The sequence below is a fragment of the Histoplasma capsulatum genome, genomic scaffold (assembly GCF_000149585.1).
Source record: "Histoplasma capsulatum NAm1 scaffold_1 genomic scaffold, whole genome shotgun sequence".
Taxonomy (NCBI): domain Eukaryota; kingdom Fungi; phylum Ascomycota; class Eurotiomycetes; order Onygenales; family Ajellomycetaceae; genus Histoplasma; species Histoplasma mississippiense.
In genome coordinates this window covers 2,710,864-2,726,430 of record NW_001813982.1, presented here as the reverse complement: position 1 = coordinate 2,726,430, position 15,567 = coordinate 2,710,864, and the positions used below count along the sequence as shown (strand labels likewise).

Here is a 15,567-nt window from a genome sequence, read left to right as displayed (position 1 = left end):
TTTGGTCAATGACATCCACCCTCACAAAGAGATACCCACTCACCCCAGCCCTGCAAATCTAACATACGATTAGCCAAGGAAGCCTCCAAGAGAATTGTTTCTGACCTCCTTCACACTGCCGGTTGCGGTGAAGATATCACGGACGAGTACGAGAACAGTCCGAGCATCATTCGTCGAGCAGCTGGGTTGGAAGATGAGAGCTTCTGAATGATTATATATATATATATGTCTATGAGAACAGAAGAATACCTGAGCGGAAAAATGGGGAAGGGGAACCTGTGCTCAAATTCAATATCTACGATACCCCTTTCACTGTTTAGTAACTTTAAGCATTTCTACTTCACCGGCTCTACGAGACTTATACGCAGTAAAGTCATAAATTGTTTTGCTAGATTCTTTTGATTTAACCAGGAAAGTGACCTTTCTTAGATGATGCCCCATTTGACACACACATGAATAAAAGGGTATGTGGGTATTCTTGAATATGCATCCAGACCGGGGGGGGAACGAAAGTGAAAGAAGGAAACAGGTCAAAGGGGAAAAAAACTTTAACCATGAGTATTCGTATTAGATTGGCGAATGAGAAAGAAAAATCAATGTAGTCGGGGAAAAATTCGTAGACCACATATATGGCTCCAATGGGATTTTTTATCTCGTCATAGTCATAATAGCCATTGTTATCGTCATCATTACAAACACTAAGCATCGATGCTGTGAGAGTCTCTTTTTTTTTCTTTTTTTAATTTATTTATTTGGTTGGCAGTTGGAAAGACGGGGCCGTGGCGAAAACCGAGCTCTCAATTGAAGTGGAGGGGGGAAAAAAGCGGCGGGGAAGGGGATAAGAGGAGGCACAAAATGTGCGCGAAGACAATCTCATTGTGTGTTTGGAAACTGGGTATATATCCATGAAAAAGGCAGATAAGTGGTAAGCAAGGGATAGCGATAATAATAACAAACAGTATTTATAAGAGTGCATGGTCCTTCACTTATGAGCGCAATGGAGCAAGGTCTCGAGGGAGTGATGGTATAAAACAAGCTAACCTTTGTAGTGTGTGGTATTGGTATTGATGGAGTAGCAATGAACGCGAACTTGCGACAAAATGCAGCAAATATTTGAAATATTGGCAAAAACGACAATGAGGAAAGGAAGTAAGTATCCAATCAAAAAGGGATAATTCATGGTTTGAGGTAGCACCCTCATCAACTTAAAACTCCCAAGTCCCGTCAAGGAAAAAAAAAAAAAAAAAATAGAAAGAAAGAAAAACGAGCAAAACAGGGGGGAATAGGAATCAAGGGAAATATAACTAATTCTGCATCCCCATGAAAATATCCTGACAATTATCCACCAAAAACTGCAGAACCTCGTTCTTCTTGTTCACATCGATCATTTCCCGGCTCAAACTCTCGGGTCTCAGAATTGTTGGGGCAAACACCACCGCAACATTCAAACTCGTCATCAAATTCTCCTTCTCCCGCTCCACGACGCGCCGGAGATGGAAGATCAGAAATTCCAGCACGTCGCGGTGCACACTTGGCAGGGTCATAAGGGCGCGACGCATCACATCTATACGAACGGACGATGGCGTGACGGCAGTGGCATCCAGGAGCAGGTCATAGACGTCGTATGTGATAAGCGGGTTTGGTAGTTTGCGGAAATACTGTTTGAGCGTTGAGGTGACGGCATGGATGTCGAGGTCCGGGTCAGAGATATCGTAATCTGATGACTTCTCGAAGCCATCTCGGATCATCTGCACTTGGGAGCTACCACCGGATTTACGGTAAATGCCCTCGCAATCCATACCTGTAGGAAGATAAGAGTTGTTAATGATATCATCTACAACGAAGCCTTCTGAGTGAAACAGAGTGAATGAACAGGTTAAGGGTCCATACCTCGGAGCTCTACTTCCTCAATGCAGCGGGTGACGATGCCGGGAATGACACATTTTTCAATCTCGATTCGTTGTTCGAGATCACAACCAAAAAGTCCTGAGGGAAAAATCATGGTTAGCATTCTGAAAAATTCAAGTGAAAAGATATTTTCTTCACGACAGCTCTCACCATTACTAGTACTATTATTATTAACCTCAACAAGCGCCACAGTGCTGTCATTAGAGGGTCCTTTCCAGATGCCAGGCTTAGCCTTCTGGTTGCCGAAGAACCCAAACCCTTGACGAGACGATTCTTGCATTTGAGCGCGTGAGGACCCTTCCCCTCCACCTTGCGATGATATAGATCCATACGGGGCTGTTTCCATAAAGTGGCCTTCTCGTTGTTGGTATTTGCCTTCAGCATAGTTGAAAGCGCCCTTGAGGCCCTTAGTAACACCCTTGGCAACATTCTGGCCACCCTTTTTCCAATTGAACTTGCGAACCTGGCCCTTTCGTATGCTGACCACCTGTGGTCCCTGAAGAAGCGCGGCCGGTTCTGCATCCTCGGATTGAGTATTGGAAGTCGATGTTTGAAGGTCATTTGACGGCCTGGGTTCCCGACCATCGAGTGAGGCGACAGATATGTCCTTTTGGTGGGCGTAGATACCCAGGCCATTGGGGATCTTACGCCCGCCCTCCCTGATTGTATTGACCTTATAAATCCCTTGTATTTGGTGGACTAGATCGTTGTTAAGCTCTGCAAGTTGTGAATTTTTAAGGGACAACTGTTCGAATTCCTGGAAGCTCTTATCCTTCATGCGACCAAGATTTGACAGCTCCTCAAGTATATCATTTCGTTTCTTAATCAACTCTTCGATCTGAGGGGCAAATGAATCTTTTAGCCGCTGAATAGACTGCGCAAACTCGCGGAGGACGGAATTGCTCAATTTCCCTAGATCAACGGCATTACCGCTTTGTTTTTCTGCAGAGATGTGTCCATTAAGGACTTCCAGCTCTCGCATAACGATCTCTTTCTGAGCCTCAAGGAATACCATGGTGGACCGTTTCTCGCGAAGTTCAGCGTTAACGTGTTTGATAATTGTCGAAGCATTAAGCGAAGCTTCCAACTCTGAAATTTTTTGATCCCTCTCAATAATATTCAGGCGCTCCCTTTGGAGTTCGTTCTTATACCAGGCCAGCTGGTCTCGACTTTCAGGGGAATTGGAAGTAGGGCTGCTGACGTCATTCGCCAAGTGACTGGTAGTTGATGGTGACTTAGGCCATTTCTGTTCTCTGGAGAGTCGGGCCCCTTTATCGCTAAAGCTTCTCCCATGCCGAACCGAATTCGACACGCGCTTTAGGAATGATTCTTGGTTCTGAACATCGTCACTACCAAGAATCCGCGCCATATCTTCGTCAAGTGAGAAATCTCCAATCGCACTATAGCGCAGCAATGGAGAGCCACTGGTCTCTGCTCCACGTTGATCTTCTGAATGCTGAGTATTCACAGACTCATCGCGAGAATGGGTTCGACGATTTTCCGAAGGTTTCGGTTTTGGTGTATTACCGGATGCGGTACGCTTGTGGGTTGAAGGCGAGGAGCCAGAAAGCAATGTATCAGAGGCCTGCTTAGATACTGTGGATTCTGACGGCTTGGGGCCCTTTATCTCCGATGATCTGTCCACTGGGGGAGATGAAAAATTCGAGGATATGGGGGGCGTGGCATCATTCGTACTATTAGATGTAGAGGGGGTAGACTTTAGAGCATGTTGCACTTCTTTCCTTTGGAGAGATTGGTGCAGCTTAGCCTCAAGCGAATCGCCTCTCTTAGGCGGGTATTGCATCGCCGACATCGACGGTTCAGTAGTCCCATTCTCCCTGGAGCGTGACTCTTGTGAAAAACGGGAAGGTGTGGCGTCTAGTTCTGAGGCGCTGGGTAGTTCTGTAGCGGACCGGGCCGAATCTCGCAGTGGCGGGCTCACAGGAATGTCACCATTCGCAGGAGATTCCGCTCGAGTTGTCAAGGCTAAGGTCGGATCGGGATGCGTTCCGAGAGCCCCCGGCCTTTCTGCCTTTGGGGACATCCTGCAACTTGAATTTGTCTGCACGGCTCTGCATATCAGCTCCAGGGTCTGATTTCTGTTGTATTATATTCTGTTGGCGGATATTATCGTTGCTATCAGGGGATGGTGTTGGAATTGATGTGCTGGAGTTTTCCGCACTAGTTTGGCGGTTGTGAGAGTCTAACTCTGCGCGACCCTTCTCCTCGTACGGGTTTGGTTGCTCAGAGGATGCGGCGGAGTGACTCGTGTCCTGCAGGTATCCAGGTCTGTCGACAGACTGCTTTTGAGGGCTTTCTCTAGGTGCATTCCGGCCAAAGTAGTCTGGTAACGGGCCATTGGAAGTTGCCGACAAAGGATTAGGGGAGTGAGGTTCAGAAGGCGTAAGATCAAATGCAACAGGAATCAGAAACTCTTCCCCGCCGGATGTATTAGATTTTATGTGAAATAGCCGAATGACGATTGCTTTTATAGGTGCTAGAAGGAAGGATAAGATTGTCTATTGCAACATCAGTGGTTAGTTGGAGATACTATCACAAGAACGTTGGGAGAAAATTATGAACCACTGGCGCACCTTGATTAACGGGTTGAGGCTCGGTGGATTCAACATTTACATCGTTGCCTAAGCAGGCCCTCCTCGATTCGGATCTTGGATGAGAGGATGGTAATTCAACCGGGGCGTCAGAGGACGGATCAGTTGAGGGTGTGTCCAATTCCGCTAAACCACTATTCGGAGCAATTGTTGGTGGCAGTGACGGGAGGGACTTATCAAGCTGGACATTGGGAACCTTTTGGCGTTGTGCTCTAGCCGACCGTTTCCTTCTCCGAGCCATCAGCGATTCATGGCAGTCCATACAAAAAATGCCTTGCGATGTGCGCGCATAGCGAAGATTCTCGATCTTCCGTTTGCAGTTGCGACATTTGAAACAATTGGCACAAAATGCCTGGTCTCCAGTAAGGATTGCGAGATCCTCGATTTTATTTCCACAAGAGCTGCAACTGTACGTGCAATTATTGCAGATGAGCGACCCATCGCCGAGTAGAAGGAGGTTTGCGTCCGAATCGAGAAAGGTGCCGCAGGTGTTGCATCGAAAACAATCGATATGCCATCGTTTCCCAGCTTTTAATTAAGGTTAGCCTCCTCATCTCATGTCTTACAAGGAGTGCCAAATTGATGGTGTTTAACGGTAGGATGATAATATATACTCACCCAATTCGAACGCTTTGCCTTCTTCCAAAATCTTATTCACATACTCATTAGCGAAAGAGGAACCAATAGCTCACAAAGGCGAAGTGCTTGAAAATAATTTAGGATGTGGGGAGTAGTCAAAACCATACCTCACCGCAGCCCTGGCATGGAATCGGAGTGTCATCGTCCAAAGGAGACTCAGGATTTCCAGTTGGCGACTCCATCTTTCAGTTCTTTCTTTTTAGACCACCCAGAAGGATTGTGGTAGCCACTGCCCTTTGTTCACTTCCCAACTCTGGTGGCAGTGTTTGTATTGTATACAGTCGGGACGTATCGTGAACCCAGATATCCAAAACCATTCAAGTAACAGACCCAGCCAGCAATGCAAGACGGATAATTGCGGATAGCGGGGGTAGCAAGGATCAACGTCCTCCCTTTCTTTCAAGGCTCGTCATACAAGCCCTTCGATATATAAAGGAACGGGTTCAATCAAAACTATTGGGTTGCAATGAGCGACGGGGTGGAGGGACCCAACGAAATAGAACAAGGGAGAGTTCCGAAAGGGTGGGGGAAGCGAAGATGGTCGACGTGAAGGCGAACGACAAACGGCGGGCAAAATATTACCAGGATCGAGGATCAGATAGAACAATAGACAATTGTATAAAAAAGGCTACCTAGCAGTCTGGTTGGAAATACCCCAATTCACGAAGTGAATGGGCTTGAAACGCAAACGAAAAGATGCAAGGCTGCTTTCGCAACAACAGCACCAACACAAACAAGTTAGCAACATGCAACGCGGATAATTCAAGGACTCGGCCAGGAAAGCACTTGCGAAACAAAAAGAAAAGCAAAGAAAAGAAAGATCAGACAAGGCACAACCAGACGGGGTAACTGAGAGTTCCAGGAATGTGAAACACGCCAGAGATTGGTGGGCTTTTGATGGCCTGTTGGTGGAAGATGAAGATGGCCGGGACTGTCCAACACCTGGGTGGAGAAGATAAGAAGCGAGATAGATGCCTACCAAGATGTCAATTGATAATCGGGTGTGTCTTCTCAGCGACGGTAGGCCAGGCAGCGGAGGGGATAGAGTGGAATGTCAGAAATAACCAAGACGTGGAGGTATTCTACGGAGCGAGGGGGGAACAAACGAGGGAGCACGCAGGATTAGGGCAGTAAGATTATTCGGCGGCATGCAGCCCGCCTTCTGCTGCCAATTCGTCGGCTCTCGCTCAGCGGCCTGAATCGCAGAGATTAGGCGCAGGCGGCGGAGTGGATTAAGTTGGAAGCGATCCAGGGGGAGAAGAAAAGAAAAGAAAAGAAAGTGTACATGCTGGCCCAGCGTTGAGGCTAACCAACAAACAACGTGCTAACCACTCGGCGAACCGATTCTTGACTAATCTGTACAGCTAGATTAGTTTATTGCGTGCGTGGAAGTATTACGTTTTGGCTTCTCGCAACTAATTACTTCTGCAGTTAAATCTGTTCATTGATACGGAGTAAACGCTAATTACTTCGTCTCAGTTACAACAACATGCATACACAGGTGACGTTTCAGAGGCGCAACGGCTGCTGCTGCTGAGCAACTTGTCAGGCAAGACGTCTTGGCTGCTGTGAATCCCCGATATTCTCTGTGGGACACTGGTGCGAGATTGATGCCCGTCTACCTGAGCAGTGACCAACACGCTAGGTGTCAGATGCAAGCAGCAGAAACGAAAATAAAATGATTATAATTTACAACGCCAACAAAACCGAGCAAAGCACGGGAACGCGCGATGCTACTCCAAGGGTTTAAGTAGCCCCACTAGGCCGACTGCTAAACCGCCACTAACTGCACCAGAACTCAAAACAGTTGCTTGCTGCTCAATGTGGTCATCAGTAATTATTATGATTGTTTTCAGGGGAAGGAAAACCTCAAGGGAAAGGAGGACGGAATTTGGTTCCAACAATCTCCAAAACGAAACATCCTCAGGGATGGGATGGCGCACGAAAAGCCACATATGGGATAATTTCAACGTTTCAAATGGCGGGTTGATATATCGTCAAGGAGGGCCCTTTCTCGTCATTTGGCCGCGTTCCAGTTCAGAAGCTGAATATACGCAGCATTGTCTTCTTCAGCCATTCATATAATGGCGGAGAATCATCTTCTGCATGCGCATACGCAGTCCATGTTGGTCTGCGTCTGTGCTGTTTGGACTTCGGAACAAGTCCAGACTGGTCCTTTCGATCAGCCTTTTTAATATTCAAGGGTTCTGCTTGCCCTGCTGCCATCCCGGTCCCGCAATCATCACATTGTTGATAATTTGCGAATAATGAAACACGCAAACAAACAATTCAGCACACACGCACCCAAAAGTACCTGAAATGTAGCAGTCTGCGTAGTGACAGGCAATCCCCCCTTTGTTCGACCCAGAAAAAGGGGGGAAACATCGGGCGCTTTAATCCTCCCCCTCCGTTCTCCGTATTATTGTCAGGAAGTCAAATGGCCAGAAAGCCATGGCATTGACAACGTGCAGAACAAACCCTATTATTACACTACTAACTAGGAGTAAAGTTCCCTACAAGCGAAAATGCTGTGTCGTTCGGCGTGGATAGCTACAGGGGAGAGGACTCGATAGGAACAAAACTGAAGCTCCTCCTGAACAATCAGGCCCACACTTTGTCGGTTGAGCCAGGAACAGCAACTGCAAGAAGATTGAAGCTTATCTCAAACACGTTCCCCTTAACATAAATTATCAGGATCAAGTCCCAAGTTTCAGCTTCGTCCCAACCAGTAAACAGCCAACTGTAATTAATTACTCTACTCTCCCCCTTCTGGCATATTTGGTTTTCTGTCAAACATCTTCACCACGGCAGAGAGACCTGCCAGCCAATTCTCTGGGCGGTCGATCAAGTCACTTGGGAGTTGGAAGAACACAGATCCTCAACCAGCTAGTTAGATGGTTGTCTCTAGTCCCGTACCCGCGTCGACGAAACACCCCTAAGAAGCTCTGACCATCAGTCTCCACTAACCTGAAGCCCATCTTCGATTGAGAAAATGAACAACAGGTCCTCGACTCGATCTCCTGTAGTCGCCACTTGCGGGGGATCTTCTCAAAACACCGCCGGGGCTCCCAGCCAGCCTCCGTCCATCATCCCAGCAAATTTCGTTTCGTAAAACACCCCGAGAAAAACCTTCAGACGATAGTTTAAATGTCTCGAAATACCCCAGCCCCGTATTTCCACTACCCTGTTTCTTATTTCCAAGGTATATCTCCAAAGACCCATGTGAAAATGACAAACATTAATGTACGAAGAAGTTGACACGATCTGATAATGTCCGTAGTGACTTAACTCTTCACCTACGACGCTTAAAACTATGGCCAAACACGACAAGCCCTAGACATGGAATATGCCTTCGAGATATCCTGTTCTTTAACTTGACTATTATCCGAATTACATGTATTTGAGTTGACGGTCGTAACTGCGGAAATTCGTGGAAGGCATACTGTATATACTCTCGACAAGCCCAATACCTTCCTCCCATCTCCACTTTTTGAAGTGGAAAAGATGCGGGAGAAATATCACAGCCCTTCTCCCTCAACCAGCCCCTCCGGCAGCTAGCTATACGCTGTACTGATTGAGAAAGAAACCAAATCCAATATCCAAAAATGGAAACACTGGATTGATATATTTTCCGGGGTCCCCCAGAAATTAAAAATGAAAAGAGTAACAAATGCCGCCGCATTGCCTCCCGCTCCCCATTGTTCGATCAGTCATGGTCCCGATCTTAAAATACTGGTAGTGTTCCCCATTGAACCATATGTGAAGACCGCCCGCCCTCTCCCAACAACGCTTCATAAACCAGGGTGGCGATAAAGCACGGACAGTTCAATGTGTAATGCTACTCTCTTTCATCTAATCTTCAAGTTGAAAGTGTCAAAAAATAATGTCATCGAAGCACATACCGATCTGCACTGCTTTTCAGAATCCTCAACGAGCTGTGTAGTAGTTGATGATATTTACTATGGTTGTCCTTGCTTGCTTTTTATCGTATCAAGGTGGAATAATAGAATATATATGTTGAACAAATGCCTGAGTGGTGATCCAAGTTTATCAGGACGGCCTCTTGAACGTAGATAATGATAATGTCAACACCAAGATGTACGGATCGTAGATCTAGCAGAGTTACCCCAACATAAGGAGTTCCCAGGAAAAGAAAAGAAGAAGAAAAAAGAAAACCAAGCCATTGACTTTTAGGAAACAGTGAAAAAAAAAATAGAAATAAAATAATTAAGATCTTTTGTAAGCCAAATTGAGAGTACACTGCTTTATGTGGTCCCCCACATTAAAAGTATGGTAAATAGATACAAACAAGCTAAGAACTAAAAGTTCCCCATAGTTAAAATAATAGTTCGGGAGGATTGGTGAAATAGGATTAGAACAATGTCCCTGAGTTGTAATACTAAAAAAAGGTGGGTAAAAGAGCAAAGCCCACAAGGGACAAGGAAGATAAAGAAGAATAAATGGAAAAAAGGAAAGGAGGAAGGGACAAAATCAAATATACAATTAAAAAGATATACTACTACAGTATTTGCTTTTTTAAAGGGAAAGAAAAAATAATTTAAGTTGAAGAATAGGGGAAAGAGGAGGTATAGGTATACGAGGAAGAAAGAAAGCGGGCATCACTACGCGTACTCCGATGTAACGCTAGCAAAAGCAATCATAATGGTAAAACCAGGGCTACATCGATCGGTACAGCAATTCAGACAAGGGAGACAACAAGAAAGGAATTTCGACAGTTAAGGAACAGGGTTCTTGTAGCAAGATGAACCGGAAGTGAAAAAATTGAGTTGATAGAGAATAGTCAAGTGCAAGAGGAAACCAAAAAAAAGGGTTTCGTCCCGTTAACAAGTTAAAAAAATCTGTATCTGATTTCGAGATCATCTTCCAGGCTTTCTCACGATGTAATAAGTCAGCAACGGACGATGCTCTTCAGACTTAATCATGCGCCAAAAGGCTTCTTCCGGCTTGACCATTTCGTGAAGCTCCAGGCAGAACTCCATCACAGCTCGGCGAATGTCTGGTTGGGGATCCATGAGGCTCTGATTTGCGAAGTTGCCAAGTCGTTCTAACTCCGGCTCACTGAGGAATAGGTTCTTTTCGTTAAGCCGGCGTAGGAGCCCGCTGAGGATATATCCACCCATGGCAATCATGCGATGGCTGTCAGGGGACTTCTCTTCGAACTCGAGAAGACCCAAGATTGCATCGATGACATCTGCAGGCTCACATGCTTGAACGATATCCTCAGCTGTTTCCTCGAGACCGCTGACGATATGGTTGGTAAGTTCGTAGTGTTTGCGTGCCGTAATAATTGCCGTCATGGCTCTGGCATAGTACTTCGAAAAATAGCCACGATTCATCGAGAACAACAAACGAATAGTCACTAATACTTGTGTCTTCAGATCCAATTGTCGACCGGTTGCTGATTTCTTATCTGCATCTGGCACCTCGAGGGCGTCTAACAACACCATTAATGTTTCACCATACTTGGCTTCGTCATTAAATATTGATTGATGGTATTTGATTAAACTCTGTACCTTCCGGTATCCATGCACATCGATAGCCCCTGTCCGAATTTTATTAAGTCCCCTATCAATCATATCTCGCCCCCGTGATGGGTCTTTGGATCGAGGGCTTAGGCTTCTTCGCCTCTCTGAGATCTCCACTTTTTTCCATCGCCGGTGCAAATTTTCATTTGCAGGCATAGCGACGCTAGTCGGAGGTGAGAAACCTGAGGGCTCCTGTTGACCATTGTATTTTCGATTTGGCGTGTTCGCCGGTTCATTAATTGGGAGTTCTTCAAGCGGATTGGCTTTGATAGGAGACCTCGGAGAGATTCCAAATGGTTCCGGATGGGCAACATCTTCCTTCGCATTTGGAGACTGAGGATCTTCATACACCTTGAGGGTTTCTCCAGAATAGGTAACTTCAGTGCTAGGTAAAGAAAATCGACCAGCAGAAGCATTCTTAGGCGCAATATTATCATTATTGTTGGAACAGTTTCTGTTGGGGCTGGACGTCACAGCCAAACATTCCTCTGAATGGACTTTTGGTTGGAAAGGTGGTGACATTGGGATGCGAGAAACAGAGGTGTCGCTGCTGCTCAAACGGCGATGGCTTGAAGGGGTACCATGGGACATCACCAAAGATCCAGGTGTAGGGAGTTCTGTCATAAGATCGGTTTTGTTTTCAGTAAAAACTTCGGCATCCGAAGCAAAGCTGGTAGAGCTAATTTCCGTATTCTTATTGTCATCCTGCAGTAAAACAACAGGTAGATGTTCCCCTGGCCTAGCTGGGCTTGCAGCTAGCGGTTTGGGATCCACAGAAGATGCGTAATTTGGTTTACCAGCGGGGCCTGCCATTAAACGGGCTTCGCCAGGTTTAAGCCCAGCAATGTCAAGTCGCTTGGGTTTTGGTTTCGCAGTGCTTACAGGCGCACTAGTGTCAAGTCTCGACTTAGGACGGAGAGGCGTTGGATTGCTTCTTCCTGGAGTAGATGTTGTGGTCTTACTCCTAGGTTTTTGGGGGCTTCCTGAGGGGCTTGATAATTTCTGCTGGGATGAGCTATGAACAGATCTATTACGAGATGAATATGGGTCGGCAGTGGCAGGTCGCATCAGCTCGGCCGCCGGGTCTGATGAGACGCATTGTGCAGAGGAGAGAGAGTATTTTGGGACGAAATATGAGACCCGGTAGGAACGGTACGAGTGGTTGTTCCAGGTTGTCGGTATATGGAAGATCTAGATGATTTCAAATCTGGAAATGATGACTGGGCAGATTCCGGGCGAGCAGGTATTGTTTTCGCTGCAGCCAAACGAGCCTTTTTCTGGGCAGCGATTGTCTCCTTGAGTGTCAGTCGTGAGCCCCCCCCTGGTCCATTATTGCCCATGCCTGTTCGCTGTCTTCCGTTGGTATTTAAGGAATTAGCATCAAGATTTGGATTTCCAGGATCCCTTTCGAGAAGAGACCTGGACTTCGCATCCATTGTGGACATGATCCTAAATGACTTCAGTAAAGCTGTCTTACCAAGGTGAGAATGCTGTTCGATACATACCCTTCTGCTCTATCAGCCCACATTCTCGCGAAAGTCCAGAAAGTTGAACGCATGTTTTCTCTCACTCCAGGATTCGCATCTCCCAGTCCTTTTTTGATACATTTCTCGAGGACATCAACACCCCCACTATGTTCGATCAATCCTCTATGCCCGCTGTGCTTCATGATTAAAGTTTGTATCCAACCCGTGACAAACAACCTAGGTTGAACATTTTTGTCTTGACATGCAAGCCAAAGATGTTGCACAATTCTAGACGTGTAGGATACATTGCCGATGATAGCATCCACCGTAAGATTGCCGTTTTGAGCGCTAATTTTTTTCAGACTTGCGCACACCTTAATCATATTCTGCAAGAGAACTTCAGCCATTGGATCAATGGCTGGGCCATTTGCTCGGGCAATATCTTGAATTAAGCTACAGCCGGCCGCTGAGAGTGTAGTCCGCAACGAATTGACGGCTTTTAGAATACCGTCAAGTACACTTTTGATACCAACCAAATAATTATGTTGGAAATCGGTTGGGGCATTGCCCTTTGTTATCCGCCGCAATTTCAAAATACTTTTCTCACGGAGGATCCAATTCTGTTCCGATTCCCTGCCTTCAAAATAAGGCAGCATTTCGCGAAATATTTCGTCCAGTTCTCGATGAGAATTGAGGTAAAGCGGGTCCACAGTTTCTACTTCAACAATTTCGGCGTTTCCAACAACAGTGGGGAAAGACTCGACGCTGACGCTATGAGATAACACTGCATCTCTCCGCGGCGGATCCCCTCGGGGAGGTTTCGGGGGGTCTGGAATATATGTTAGTAAAACGCGCAACGAATTGATATTGGTTCATACCGCCATGGATAGAATCTGATGCCATGCTAGCTTCCTTACTTGCTGCTTCGCCGTTCGAAATAGATCGGGTTGATAGAACAGAGTTGGGACGTTGAGGTTCTCGGTGGCTTGAGAAACTGCTCTCGGGTCTCAAGATATCAGATCTTGGCTGGGATTGCATGGAAGAGGAAAGATCTTGATCGACGCCAATGCTAGACAGGATTGAGTTGGTTATCGATTTCCTCACATTATGTGATTGAAGTTGTTTCTTCAAATCCGATAGTGCTCGAGGAGGGGCATTTCTGCAACACAACATTAACATCTAGAACATTAGAGGGACTTATTCAGGGAGATCGCATACTGGAATAAATCGATAACGGTCGCTTTTGCAGTTTCCCTGACTCCACTATCAGCATCCTCGAGGCAGGCGACAAGGCTTGGCACGTATGTCCGGAAGAGCAGCCCACGGTTACGAGTCATCTACAAAAGGGAGGAGAAATGTTAGCAGATGGGGCAATGTCACATCAGGCAGGCTCCACTGTGACTTATAGACTCACAGTCGCTAGCCATGTCATACTAGTTTCTTTTGCTCGAGGATTCTTCCCCACCAACGCAATTTCCAGGACATGGTGCTCAACTTCAACGGGGGCAGATTGCCAGAAGTCACTGAAGGCTTGGGCAGCCTGTGAGCGAACGCGTTCTTTATGGTCACCTAATCGCTCAAGGAGTAGTGGGTAAGTGGAGCGGCCTTGAGCTGCGATAGCCTGATGGAGATCTTGGAGGGAAAGTCGCTTGAGGAGATGGCCTAAGGCAGAGAACCCCCCTGCGGAAAGAGACGAGTGTTGTGATGCAAGCGCATAGCGGACGGCCTCAAACACGGTGGAAATGGCGACCTCAGGTACATTTTTCTGTTTTATTTCCGACTTGAGCTTTGTGAGCTGTTGTGTTTTCGCCTCGACGGAGAGGTTGGGGTTTTTCAGTGCAGCTAGAACCTCAGTGGCTCTAGCTTCCATTGTCAAGATCTTTTGACAACAATGCTCATTTGGTAGGAAGTTTATGTAGGGTGTTGCGAATACCGATATACCCAGACCAAGGGCAGAGAGTTTATGTGCAATATCACCGGACTATCTGCTCCCCTTTTGTAGACAAGCTCAAATTGGCAATTAGATACCGGTGGCAGAAAGTATTCTAAGCGCCCAAGAGACGGGGTTCGAAGTAAGATCACGATGTCGTGTGGACCCTAACAATTTGCAGCAGAACAATTCTATTAGCGACAACGGATGAAACCCACACGGTCTTGGAGTAAATAGGTCGTGATTGTAAAAGCGAAGGAGGGGAAGACCCTTGTAGTAGCACAGGCCACGGGCACAGCTGGGCCTGTCAAACCGCGAAAGGGGGCTGACAATGACGCATGAAGAAGAAGCAGTACTTACCTGGATCTGACGCAGTAGATGCACACAAGGTAGCCTGGTAGAGAGAACAGCGCTGGTACGGGAGAAGAGACACGGCGATGGAGTCGACGAGGAAGACACGAAGGTGCGCCAGACCATTGCCGGAAAGGGTAACTTGATTGTTTTCGCTGCCCCCAAAACCCCGTTGTCTTGGCGGTACCGCAAGCCGCCTGCGCTAGGCCTAATCCACTGCCAGACCAAACACCCGAGCACTCCTGCTCACGATTCCGTGAGGAACGCTGACGCTGATACTGACTGACAGTGAGGTTCGGATTTGGTACCCGTCTTATTCTACGTATGTAGGATGTACTGCGTAGGAGAAATGTGAATGTCTAGCAAAATCGCAAAGGATACTGGGTAAGCTCGTGTTGTAAACAATACTGACTTTCATGCTCGAACCGTGGTTTACCAGTTTGGCATTTAAAGTTTCAAGGAGTAGAGTTTATTCTTTATTTATATTTAATACTTACCAGTTATCTGAACAAGGCCATGATCTTTAGTTATACATGTCGTTCAAGTAGATGGCATCGACAAGAATGAGATGGCGAATTGGTTTTATTTACGATGTACCAAATATGCACGCCAACGTCTCTGAGCCTGTTTCCAAGTCCAATATCCAAACACACGGGTGTCTTCATATACCTCGTAGTTATGTGCCTTGTCAATTTTATTACAGTATCAGCATTCCCGTAACCACCCATAAATGACTCTGACAACCATGCGCACTCCATCGAGCTCCCGGGTTCAGTTAACCCCCAGCTCCTCTCCAATCCCTGGCGATTATATAAACGAGGGCGGCACCATTGAGGCCAATGAAGTAGACAGCGCCAACCCAAGCCCGAAAGGAATTTACTCCCTGCCACAGCCTACCCCCAAACTCCGGCTACATCTGGAGGACCTTACCCAGCCGGGGTCCAAAGCTTTCATAAATCTTATCCCAGATCCAAATGCTGCAATCAACACAGCGCTAGGCAACATTGTAACCTACTTATACACATCTCCGTCGGAACCTAATCAAGCTGGAAACATCAATAGCGGCAGAGACGGCAGCCATGCGGCACCGTATATCTCCACATTTCCGACCCCTT

At 46.6% G+C, this 15,567-nt stretch overlaps 3 protein-coding genes across 3 annotated transcripts in view; 1 reads left to right on the top strand and 2 right to left on the bottom strand.

Moving 5' to 3' along the window:
* Positions 1–1,304: 1,304 nt before the first annotated feature.
* On the bottom strand, positions 1,305–5,341 carry HCAG_00777 (conserved hypothetical protein; the record flags this gene model as incomplete). Its single annotated transcript, XM_001543681.1, has 7 exons — positions 1,305–1,801; positions 1,891–1,986; positions 2,059–3,746; positions 3,862–4,405; positions 4,503–5,048; positions 5,139–5,169; positions 5,267–5,341. The coding sequence occupies 7 exons, from the start codon at positions 5,339–5,341 to the stop codon at positions 1,305–1,307; spliced, it is 3,477 nt and encodes a 1,158-aa protein (XP_001543731.1).
* A 4,695-nt stretch (positions 5,342–10,036) lies between these two features.
* HCAG_00776 (predicted protein) lies at positions 10,037–14,578 on the bottom strand (the record flags this gene model as incomplete). The annotated part of the gene is made up of 7 exons (XM_001543680.1): positions 10,037–11,732; positions 11,927–12,154; positions 12,211–13,000; positions 13,050–13,330; positions 13,390–13,508; positions 13,586–14,152; positions 14,462–14,578. 7 exons carry the CDS (start codon positions 14,576–14,578, stop codon positions 10,037–10,039), a joined length of 3,798 nt encoding a protein of 1,265 aa, XP_001543730.1.
* Positions 14,579–15,197: 619 nt separating this feature from the next.
* The window catches only part of HCAG_00775 (predicted protein), a gene marked incomplete at both ends in the record, with an annotated part of 1,549 nt that continues 1,179 nt past the window's right edge, over positions 15,198–15,567 (top strand). Inside the window, one exon of the mRNA XM_001543679.1 lies at positions 15,198–15,541. Within this exon, the coding sequence (XP_001543729.1) occupies positions 15,198–15,541 (344 nt within the window). The remainder of the gene's footprint in view (positions 15,542–15,567) is intronic.